This window comes from Ceratotherium simum, chromosome 15 (genome assembly GCF_057802395.1).
Source record: "Ceratotherium simum simum isolate JZ-2026a chromosome 15, ASM5780239v1, whole genome shotgun sequence".
NCBI lineage: Eukaryota > Metazoa > Chordata > Mammalia > Perissodactyla > Rhinocerotidae > Ceratotherium > Ceratotherium simum.
In genome coordinates, this window is record NC_141914.1 from 6,294,449 (window position 1) to 6,307,066 (window position 12,618).

At 36.7% G+C, this 12,618-nt stretch overlaps 1 protein-coding gene across 6 annotated transcripts in view; it reads left to right on the forward strand.

Moving 5' to 3' along the window:
- Nucleotides 1–9,450, forward strand: part of CEP97 (centrosomal protein 97) — a 39,029-nt gene extending 29,579 nt beyond the window's left edge. For 5 of the 6 annotated variants that reach the window (XM_087439521.1, XM_004439966.3, XM_087439522.1 and 2 more), the window contains 2 exons: nt 2,647–2,722; nt 4,443–9,450. In XM_087439521.1, the coding sequence (XP_087295647.1) occupies nt 2,647–2,722; nt 4,443–5,147 (781 nt within the window). In that variant the 3' untranslated portion in view covers nt 5,148–9,450. The remainder of the gene's footprint in view (nt 1–2,646; nt 2,723–4,442) is intronic. The other variant, XM_087439523.1, reaches the window with a different exon arrangement.
- The last annotated feature ends 3,168 nt before the right edge of the window (nt 9,451–12,618 follow it).

A 12,618-nucleotide genomic window follows, 5' to 3' on the forward strand; every position in this document is an offset into this window, starting at 1 on the left:
TGCCGTAGGAAGGACAGAGAACTATACATTACATTTAGCAGCTGGAGGTTATTGGTGACTGTGTTGATGGCCCCCAAGACTATCTTCAGGTTTGACGATTTGCTAAAAGGACTCACAGAACTCAGGAAAGCTATGCGTTCATGATTATGGTTTTTTACAGTGAAAGGATACAGATTAAAATTGGCAAAGGAAAAAGGTGCATAGGGCAGAGTCCAGGAGAGACCAAGGACAAGCTTCTAGGTGTCCTCTCCCAGTGGAGTTGTACACACAGGGCTCGATTCTCCTGGCAACAATGTGTGACAGCACCTGTGAAGTACTGCCAACCAGGGAAGCTCACTCGAGCCTGACGTCCAGGGTTTTTATTGGGAGTCAGTCATGTAGGCATTGAGTGCCAGTATGACTGACCTTAACTACTCAGACCTCAGCCCCCACCTGAGGTCAGACTGATGCAGTGTGGCCCAGGCCCCCAGGTGAACAAAACAGGTACTCACCAGAAAGCACATTGTTAGCATAAACCATCTGGTTTGGCCCAAGGCCCCACGTATACAAAGGTACTTTTATCCGGTAGGATATTGCAAGGGCTTGGAGGTTATCTACCAGGAGCTGGTCAAGGCCAGTCCTATCTTTGGAATTTGCGGGGTTTGAACCCCCCAATCCTGCTGAGTTAACCTTTCCTGCCCAGTGAGCTTCCTAAGAGCAGTGTTAGTGGTGTAACGGGATGAAGGCAGTTCGGAATGGGTTGAATAGTGAATGAGAGGTGAAGAGTGAGTATAGCCAACTCTTTTGGGATGTGTTGCTGTGAGGAAGAGAAGAGGGTAGGTGGTTGCTGGAGGAGAATCTGGAGTTAAAGAAAATTCTTTTTTAAAGATGGGAGATATAGAGCATGTTTATGTGTCAATGGAAATAATTCAGTAAAGATGGAAAAACTGCTGGTGCAGAGGAAAGAAAGAAGTGCAGGAATGAAGTTCTTGAGAAGGTAAGAGAAGGGATCCAGTGCACAAGTAGAGGGAGGGGCCTGAGGAAGGAGCAGGACCAGGTAAGGTGGTGGGTGTGATGGTGGGAGTGGGTAGTCCTGTTTGATGGGTGCTTCTCCTTTTTCAATAATATAGAAGACATGGTCAACATTTGAAAATGAGAAGAGGTTGAGGGTGTGGGGGGTTTAAGGAGAGAGATGTGAGGTGTGAGGTAATCATCTTAAAAATGTACTTATCAGGGGAATGGAGGAGGATTGCTGGACAGTGTGAGGAAAAACTTAAAGCGCGAGACAATAAGTCAGGTTGTATGAATTTCATCTGCAGCTCTCAGCTGTTCTGTTCTGACTCGGGCATGGTTAATTTGGTGCAACCAGGAATGGTTTTTTTCCAGGTGACTATGGTGGGGGAGAGAGGGAAGGGCAAGGGAGCTGAAAGTAATTGGGAGGGGATGATTATAATGATGGATCTTGGAATTTAGGCAAGGTTAAAGGGAAGATAGGAGGAAGGGATCATTAGTTTGGAGGCCTGCATGAAGACTGGACATCTATATTGTTGCAGTGGGGCGTAAGAACGAGTGAACTGGGAGCATAGGAGGTCCTGGTTGTGTGGGTGCTTGAAATCATTTTTGAAAATGGTGTAGTCAAATGATTGGGTCTAGAGTGAGACTATGAGAATGAGTGATGGTGGATTGTTGTTAGATAGAGCATCTGTGTGAATGTTGAGGTCTCTAGAAATGATGCCAGCAATGGGGCAGAGGGAAAGACTGGTGCTGAGACTTCAGTGAATGGGGGCGGATAATGGAAAGTCCCTACTTGAGAAAGAGTTTAGCGGAGATTTACTAGGATGGCTGGAATTCTTGCAGGAGGAAGATGAAGAGTCATCTGTAAACAGCAGTGAGAAGCAATCGTCTGACCCTGATATATGAGTGAAAACAATAGCTTCCACTTGAGAGGGTGGCAGTGCCCTGAGAAGGGGGTCTGATTAGGTCAAGGAAAAGTTCAGAGAAGAGATTGAATGTATATGGTGTGCCAGATAGCACAGGAGAAGGGCTGGAGGGGCTGGAGAAAGTGGGTCAGAAGTTCAGAACAAAACGGTGGGGACAATCTGGGAGATGATGGACAACTAAGGGAACCTTAGGTTTGTGATGGGGGTAAGTATGGAGAGGGTGGCAGGGAGCCCAGAGTAAAACTCTAAGGAATGAGGGGAGGTAATGGATGGGAAGGTCTGTTGATGACAGCAAGGAGTGTGTCAGGGACTGGGGCAAACAGAGACATGCATTTTGGTGGGATGAGTCCTGCCTGTCTGTTAGAAGAGGGTGTTTCAAGCTGTGATCCTAATCCTTAACGGTTTTGGAAGCTTTGAGTGACCACTCCTTTCTGCAGCTCCTGCCCGTTTGCTGTGTTTGTCTGAGAAATTGAGGCTGAAAAAGAGCCATTTGATATTTTATTTTTCATCACTGGCAATACTTTATAGAACCAATATAATTTGAATTTCAGTCACATCTCATTTGTCTTCTACATTGAGTCATAGTTTAATACTGATTTCAGCTTAGATATTCTAAAAGTGGAAAGAACTGTTATTAGATTATTAATCTCTTTACAATGCATGTGCTTATTAGTTGTAACAAGAAGTACCCTTCCTTGTGTCAGTAATGGATTTTGGATTATTGTAGATTAAGAAAAGAAAGAGATGAAGAACGTATTAAAAAATTTGTACAAGAAGAGGCTGTCAGATTCCTTTGGAACCAGGTAAACCCCCTCCTGCTGACTTACCTAAGGTGTGACCAAAGGAAAATTCTAGGTTGAGATAATCGTAGAGTAGTCAGGCATGTTAAGCACGCTTTCTCACAGTTAAAGATGTGGTTTGTGTGCTTTGCCACTAACTCTGACAAAGGACAGAGAATTTGGTTACATTTTATTTAATCTGAAGAAAAATATTTTCATAATTTTGACCAGAAAGATAAAGAAGTATAAAGCTGAGGGAAAGTGACTAAATTAAGGGATGTTGTTATAACTTTCCAACAGATATAAAAAACCCACTTTGAAGTTATTTATTTTTTTTTTGTGAGGAAGACCAGCCCTGAGCTACCATTCAATGCTAATCCTCCTCTTTTTTGCTGAGGAAGACTGGCCCTGGGCTAACATCCGTGCCCATCTTCCTCTACTTTATATGGGATGCCTGCCACAGCATGGCTTGACAAGCGGTGCATCGTGCGTGCCCAGGATCCGAACCGGCGAACCCCAGGCTGCCGCAGCGGAGCGCGCACACTTAACTGCTTGTGCTACTGGGCCGGCCCCCACTTTGAAGTTTTATGTAGCTATCCATCTTGTTTTACCTTTTGAGAATATTAGAATAACAGGTGACTAAGATGGTGTATGATGGCTACAATATGCATGTCCTAAAAAGTATGTATGACTTCTTGGAAGAGAAAGTTTGAATCCTGTGATGTCACACTTTAGGGATGGTTCTGACAATCGGTTTTACTATTATTGTATCCCATCAAATGTTTCTTGACGATAATTCCTTGAAAATATTTTTACAAAAGAATTTGTTATGGTGGGATCTTACCTACAAAATTAAAAAATAATTGTTGATTTGTAAGGTTTTATAATTACTAATAGTATGGGAGTGGCTAAATAAATCATAGAGTAACAATACTGTGGAATGCTATGGAGTGGTTAAAAAGAATAAGGTAACGGTATGGACTGACATGGAGAGATCTCCAAAATAACATTGTTCAGTGAAAAACACCAAGTTGCAGAACTTAGGGTTCCACTTGTTTTTAAAAACTCCGTGTGTGTTTGGAAATACATAGTAAAAGGTCTGGAAGGATACATATCAGTCTGCTATTGGTGATTAACTTGGAGTGTAGTCAGAGGGAAAATAAAAAAATTCTATATATTGATTTCTTGTTGCAGATTTTACAATCAAGTTTTGAGATTTTAGGGTATACCTGAAAAAATGTAAAGGTCATATTATCAAGAACTCAGGATATTTTTAGGTATTTTAAAGTTGTATATACTAGATTGTTAGATAATATTTAAGAACTCTTATCCCAAATAGATATGGAAAATGAGACTTTTATTTTAGAGAATCTACTTATGTTAATAAGCTCTAATCTGTCTCATTATATAGACCTCAGCGTATGTTACTGAGTACATTATTAACCCCTTAGTCAGGTAGATATGGGCTGTCATGCTTCTGATTGTTTTTCCAGTAGAAGCAAGAGAATTGCTTTGGCCCATGCCACTCTCCTGGTGAGGGCCTTTTGTTACCAAGGGTGTGTACCGCTTGTGCCAGCCTGGTTTAGGCTGGGGGAGCTATGGAAAGGGTGAAAGGAGTCAGGCCGTTTCTAACTCCAGTTCTGCCATTTACCAACTTCATGAGTGTTGGAAAAAAGCTCAAAGGACAATTGTAAAACAGGCATGATTTTTATTTTATAATAAAGCTATCTCCTTTGGTTTATAGGTAAGGTCTCTACAAGCTTGGCAACAGACGGTGGACCAGCGTCTAAGTTCCTGGCATACTGATGTTCCTCCTTTATCAAGTACTCTGGTGCCATCTAAACCTCCATTATTCACCCAAAGTCAGGAGCCCTCTTCTGATCAAAATTCTGATTGGTTCATTGCTTCTGATGAAGCGCCTCAAGAGAAATCCTTACCAGAATTTCCAGACTCTGGTTTTCATTCCTCCCTAACAGAACAAAGTCACTGTTTGCAGGATTCTTTGGATTTTGAAAAAAGTTCCACAGAAGGCAGTGAAAGTTCCATAATGGGGAATTCCATTGACACAGTCAAATATGGCAAAGAGTCAAATGTAGGGGATGTTAGCGAAGAACATTGTGAATGGAGTAAGGAAAGCTCAAACGATGAGCAGGATAAGAGTCTGCTTGAACAGTATTTAACTTCAGTTCAGCAGCTAGAAGATGCTGAAGAAAGGACAAATTTTGATGAAGGGACAGGAGATAGTAAGCTTTACATAGCTTGTTCCCCTGAAAAGTTAGACGCCTTGTCTGATAGTGCTTCTGTAGATGATACTCATGGCTTATCTCCAACTTTGCGAGATGACATCAGCCAGACACCAGAGAATTGTAAATTAAATGCGGAAGTTCAAGGGCAGCAGTCAGAATGTGATTCTACATTTCAAATATTGCATGTTGGTATTACTGTGTAGCATGTCTGGTTGCTTGGGAAGCAGAAATCCACTTAACTTTTCTTAGGAATATTTTCAGTTGCCTTTTTTTTTTGAAGGGAAATATTCTGCCCAATTTTGTTACTGTTTATATAGAATTTGTATTCTTGTCTCATATTTTCCACATTCTAGATACTGAGCTGAATCTTCCTTTTGATTTTGTTAGCTTTTTACTTAGCTGTAGTGTATCAAACAATATTTATATTGAAAGCTATATGCACTTTATTTCTTAACAACTGAATTGCATCAGCAGTGTTCCTGTTTTTTTACATACTCATTTCCTTTCAGAAATTAACTAGAGTATCTTAAAGAAGATAGAAAAATTTACCTTAAAGATATAAATAAGAGAATTTTGATTCTTCTGTATATGAGGAAATTAATTATGTAGTAAGGAATGCAGTTTGTTAAAGTGAATATAAATGACAAATATGAGGACCGTGAACTATTGAAATTTTCCATCCTCCTTGTAGTAAGAACGTGTTTTTAAAGACTTTTGAGTTAAGGAAAGCCTTCTTAGAAGCAAATAGGGAGAAAAGGTATGATTATAGGATTTTTCAGTGGGAATGATTAAACTGTTTCATGGAAAACTTTAGTTAATGTCATGCATCAGTTCTAACATATGAAGCAAAGTATTCCATCCAGAATTAAAAGTCAAGCTTATCTAAAGAGGCAACACAAGACTATTTCTCTTAGATATGAAGAAAGCAGGATCTAGGCTCCATTCACTTGGAATAATGTCACTGCAAACATTTATTATCTTTTCATTTAGTGCTTTTTTTACCCCACAGATAAGCATTTATGTGCCAATATATTGCCAGAAATTAATGTATATTCATCTTCTCTGTTCCTGCTTTATATTTTCTTACGTATTTCAGTAGAAGGTCCATGGTCATTTTCTTCCCTTTTTGACCTCAGCCTCATAGTGAAGAACATTTAAAATATTACTAGTGGTAGAATATAAATGACTTTTCTTTTAAAGGACTATTTTCTATCTAAATCGCTGAAAAAGTGCCACATTTGGAAGACGGTTTAATGGTGGTTAAGGGAAAAAAAACCTTACGTATTTCTTTACTCGTTAAAAAGAATATATATCTGTAACTTCAGGAAGAAATGATAATACTGTGTTTGAATGTTACAGATAGATACATTCGCAAATCAAGGATAATTTTTGGAAGCTTGATATTTTAATCTTTGAGAATGTTATAATATCGTTGAACAATGCATATCTGATTTCCCCCAATCTATGGACATACAACTATTTAAAACTATGGCAATACTTAAGTGTTCTCTAAATTTGGGTGCTAGATATCTATTCATTATTCTGTTATAGTCATTAGGTCCCCTTCTTTGAAGTTATTATCTAAAATAAAGACTTCTGATCCTTCAAGAATACAGTCAGGGATCACATGTTACACTTTGTTGTTAGTAGAAATGTTTTTTCAGTGTGGGTAAGGTGTGTTTTTCTTGGTTTTTAAATGTTTAGCACTCAGGTTGGAGGACTTGGATTTCACTCCTAGAAATCCAGAATCTCTTGAAAAGGAAATAGTTTCCGTCTCATAAATGAAACAGCAGTCTTATGTTCAAAAGGATTTTCCCTAGTGAAGCCTGTGTAATGTTGAATGCATGTTAAATAAAAATAGAATTTTTTACTTTTTAAATAATGCCAATTATCTTTTATGAATGATTTTGAATTTCTTCTTAAATATACCCTATTTTTCTATTTTACAGTTAAGTGCCTCATTTGCTGCCCATAGTTAGACAAAGAAAAGCCGCCTTGCACTGCGCTAGTACCACAGTGCTGCTCCTGGTACATGAATTTCTCACAGAAGCTCATAGAAGCTGGAAGGTCATGGTTTAGTATTACCCAAGCAGGTTTCTGCTGACATCTTCTCCCTCTTCTCTTTTTTTAAGAAATGGCAAAACACAGCTAAATTCATTTCAGCATCAGCATTTGTCACCAAGATTTCCCTTTTTTACCTTTGCCTTATTTTTCTAGCCCATAAATAAGTATTCAGCATACATTTATTTTTAGATTGGCAGAATATGATAATGATTAATAGTCTGCTCTTCCTTCTGTTTAACTGTGCTAATGTTTGAAGTGCAAGAATATTGAATAGCCCCTATTTTAACTGTACACATTATCTTGACTGTAGATAAAATGAAAATAATGTAAATTAGAATGCAAGAAAACTGTGGCATACACTTAATACATTTTAATAGATTTACAATGTAATTTAAAATTTAAATTGGTTTTAACTCCATGGGCTCTTCATTGGTCTGGCTAAGGAGGTAATGGGTCCAGTAAGGTTTGGGAGTTGAGCTTTAACGTGATCTTTGTGCTTCTTCTAACCGGAGAGGTTTAGTTCACTTATGCTATTTTAGTTCCCAACACTTCTCTTGATTTATGGAAAATTCAATATATCAATTAGATATTCTTACAGAAGCACAGAATGATGCCATCTGAGAATTGGAAGGGACTTTAGAGATTATCTATTCTAATCTCTTTGGGTTGTTTTTTTTGTGTGTGTGTGTGAGGAAGATTGGCCCTGAGCTAACACCAATGCCAATCTTCCTCTATTTTTCGTATGTGGGATGCTGCCACAGCATGGCCTGATGAGTGGTGTGTAGGTCCACGCCTGGGATCCAAACCCACGAACCCCAGGCTGCCGAAGCGGAGTGCACGAACTCAACCACTATGCCACTAGGCCAGCCCCTCTGATCTCTTTGTTTTAAAGGTGAAACTAAGGCACAGAGAAGGTAGATGACTTGTCTGATGTTTTAGCTAGTTAGTAGTAAATAAACTCTGACAACGTAAAAGTTATCATATTTCAAAATCTTAATATATGCTATTAATCTTTACGTTTAGTGAGTCAGTAAGAAAGTCTCTGCATATTTTTCATTCTTTTTGAAACAGAAAAAAAAATTCTCAGAGAGCTAGAACTCTACCACTCAAGGCAAAGTTTCTTGTGGAAAACAACTAAATTGTTCAGAACCCTGAGTGAATTTTTTCCCAGAAATGTTGTTTGATTAAAATGGTTTTTAAAGAGCAATAGTAGAAATTAAAATTTTAAAAGAATAGCTACATCTGGAGTCCATTTATTTGGTGACATGAAGTATAACAGGTTGCAAAGATATATAAAATTTTCTAGTGAAATGCTGAGTTTGATTATGTTTTGTCTTTGGTGTTGCAGAACAACAGAAGTTAAAGTTTTAACTCTCCTGGTGTGCAGAAAGCTCCAATCATGACAGTTGATACATACATCATATAGTTTCGTTTTGTAAGTTTAATTATAAAAGGCCTCATAACATGCATGTTTTAGGAAAATATTTTAGCCACACAATTGTTTGCATATCTGCAAATAACTTTATTCTTGAATAATGTGGGTGCCATTCTCGAGTGTAGATTTTTATTTTGTTTTGGATTATTTTAAATATGCAAACACCTTAATAGTGTGTTTTCCTGTTATCTACTTAAGACAAATCTAGTTCCACTTTTTATAAGTATTTTCAGAAAAATTGTATGCTTAAGATATTATATTATCTCCCTTGGGACTTTTCTTGGTGCATATTCTTAGAATTGGATTTATGACAATAATATAAAATATAAAATCTTTTTTTTCTGGTAAATTAAGACATAGTAAAAGGGGAAAATATAAAATGAGTCAGATCATTTTCCTATTCATAAATGAAAAGTAAAAGACTTCATTGTTTAATGTATATTTTTATTTTGTCATGTACCTTATTAAGGGATATTTATTATATTGTAATGTTTTTAACTTTTAAATATATGACCCCCTCATTTATGAAGTAAAGCAGAGAGGGTCTGTAAGGAACATTCTAAACATTTTTAGTGATATTGTTTTCACTCATCAAACCTCTTGTGCCATATTAAAATTAAAAGTCAAATAAACCAAGTAGTCTTCACAGTGTTGGAGAGAAACAGATAATTGTCTTTTTAAATGAGGTGCTTTTTATTTGTGAATGAATAGAAATACTAAATTTTAATTCCTTAATTGATTTAGTGGCTAGCAGGAATCATACTGTAGTGGCTTTGTTCATTTTGTAATTAAATTTCTTTGAGGATTTTATAATAATTTTAAGCTTGACAATAAGAGTTTAAAACCAGTTTGATTTTGGAACATTTTTAGATTTCTCTTTAATTTTGTTGTAGAAGTAGTGGATTAGTTAAAGTGGTTATGGTCTGTTTTATGAAGGCTTAATATTTTATATTGTACTTATTTAATTTGTATTTAAGTCTAATTCTAAATAAAAAGTTTGTACATTTTTTTGAGTGATTCATCTGTTTATTATAGTAGTAATGGTTGTTATTCATTGTGCTTCTAATTAATGGATAATTAAAATTCAGAACAAATTGCAGATAGTATTGTTGTTATAAAAGTGAATTTACAATAAAACAGTTCTAGCCTTATGAAAATGGATATGAAATGAAAGGACTGCTAATTTCATTTTATTTGGTGTAGATTTCATTACTTACAGGATACCCACTGGAATTCTGTGGGTAGAGAAGAGCAGATATTATTATCCCTCAAAGGGCACAGATGACACTGTCAGATGGTGTTGAAACAGTGGGTGCTGAAAGTTAGGAAGTGAGTGAGTAGAAGCCCTCTTATTTGACACAATTAGGTCCTGTAGTTGGTTGGTGTTCTGGACTGAATTATGTCCCCCCAAATTCATATGTTGAAGCCCTAACCCCCAGTGTGACTGTGTTTGGAGATAAGGACTTTAAGGAGGTAATTAAGGTTAAATGAGGTCATAAGGGTGGGGCCCTAATCCAATAGGACTAGTGCCCGTATAAGAAGAGGAAGAGACATAAGAGATTCTTCCCCACGCACACCCAAAAGAAAGACCATTTGAGCACACAGCAAGAAGGCAGCCATCTGCAAGCCAGGAAGAGAGGTCGCACCAGAAACCAATCCTGCTGGCACCTTGATCTTCAACTTCCAGCCTCCAGAAGTATGACAAAATAAATTTCTGTTGTTTAAGCCTCACAATCAGTGGTTTTTGTTATGGCAGCCCAAGCAGACTAACAGTTGGTTTATCAAAAAATTGGTTAGAGTTGGGAGTCATAAAAAATGATATGTAAACCTTAAACTTTAAAAAAATATCTTTTTTGGGATATAATTGACATTCAGTGAATTGCACATATTTAAAGTGGACAATTTGGTAAATTTTGACACAGACAAGATAATGAACATATTTATCATCCCCCAAAGATTTCTCATCTCCTTCATAACTTCTCCTTCTATTTTATCTGGTTTCTTTTACTCAGGATAACTATTTAGAGATTCATCTGATAGTTCATTTCTTTTTATTGCTGAGTAGTATTCCATTGTATGTATTTACTATGATTTGTATTTTTGCTTTTTTTTTCAATTTTGTTAAATTTTTTCCAGCTTTATTGAGAAATAGTTGACATATAACACTGTAAGTTTAAGGTGTACAACGTGATGATCTGATATATGTATATATTGTAAAATGTTTACCACAATAAGGTTAGTTAACATAACCATCACCTCACATAGTTATGTGTGTGTGTGTATTTGGTGTGTTGAGAATTTTTAAGATCTATTCTTTTAGCAACTTTCAAGGAGTTTTATGATATCAGGTCTCATGTTTAAGTCTCTAATCCATTTCAAGTTAATTTTTGTGAGTAGTGTAATTTAGGGGTCAAGTCTCATTCTTTGGCATGTGAATATCCACTTTTCCCAACAGCACTTATTGAAGAGACTGTCCTTTCCCTATTGAGTATTCTTGGCTCTCTTGGCAAATATTAGTTGACCGTATATGCGAGGGTTTATTTCTGGGCTCTTCATTCTGTTCCATTGGTCTGTGTGTCTGTTTTTATGCCAGTACCGTACTGTTTTGATTAGTATAGCTTTGTAGTGAAGTTTGAAATCAGGAAGTGTGATGCCTCCCTCTTTGTTCTTCTTTCTCATCTTTGGCTATTCGGGCTCTGTTGTGGTTCCATGCAAACTTTAGGATTGTTTTTTCTTTTTCTGTAAAAAAATTTCATTGGAATCTTGATAGGGATTGCATTGAATCTATAGATGGTTCTGGGTGGTATTGACATTTTCACAATATTAATTTTTTCAATCCATGAACATGGGACAGCTTTCCACGTATTTGTGTCTTCCTTAATTTCTTTCATCAGTGTCTTATAGTTTTCAGTGTATGGATCTTTTGCCTCTTTGGTTAAATTTATTCCTAAGTATTTTATTGTTTTTGATGCTATTGTGAGTGGGATTGTTTTCTTTATTTGTTTTTTAGATAGTTTACTGTTAGTGTATAGAAATGCAACTGATTTTTGTATGCTGATTTTGTATCCTGCAAATTTATTGAATTCATCGATTAGTTCTAACAGTTTCTGGTGGAGTCCTGAGGATTTTCTATGTGTAAGATCATATCATTTGCAAACACAGACCATTTTTACTTCTTTCCGTTTTGGATGCTTGCACTGGCTATGACTTCGAGTATTATGTTGAATAGGAGTGGTGAGAGTGGGCACCCTTGTTCCTGATCTTAGAGGAAAAGCTTTCAGCTTTTCACCTTTGAGTATGATGTTGGCTGTGGGCATGTTATATATGGCCTTTATTATGTTGTAGGTTCCTTCTATACCCAATCTATTGAGAATTTTTATCATGAATGGATGTTGAATTTTGTCAAATGCTTTTTCTGCATGTATTGAGATGATCATATGATTTTTATATTTCGTTCTGTTAATGTGGTGTATCACATTAATTTGTGTATGTTGAATCATCCTTACATGGTGTATGACCCTTTTAATGTACTTTTGAATTTGGTTTGCTAGTATTTTGTTGAGGAAATTTGCATCTATATTCATCAGGGATATTGGCCTGTAGTTTTTTTTCTTGTGGTGTCCTCATCTGACTTTGGTAGCAGTGTAATGCTGGCCTCATAAAATGAGTTTGAGAGTGTCCCTTCCTCTTCAGTTTTTTGGAAGAGTTTGAGAAGAATTGGCATTAATTTTTCTTTAATCCTTTGGTAGAATTCCCAGTGAAACCATCTGGTCCTGAGCATTTCTTTGTTGGGAAGTTTTAGATTACTGATTCAATCTCCTTACTCATTGGTCTGTTCAGATTTCTTCCTGATTCACTCTTGGTAGATTGTATGTTTCTAGGAATTTCTCCATTTCTTCTAGGTTGTTTAATTTGTTGTCATATAATTGTTCATAGTAGTCTCTATGATCCTTTGTATTTGTGTGGTATCAGTTGAATAGCTCTTCTTTCAATTTATAATTTTATTTATTTGGGTCCTCCCTCTTTTTTTTTCTTGGTTAGTCTAGTTAAAGGTTTGTCAATTTTGCTTATCTTTTCAAAGAGCCAACTCTTAGTTTTGTTAATGTTTTCCATAGGGAGAGAAAACAGATTAGGGGGTGCTGGGAGTTGAGGAAGGGGCTGCACATGGGAATTTT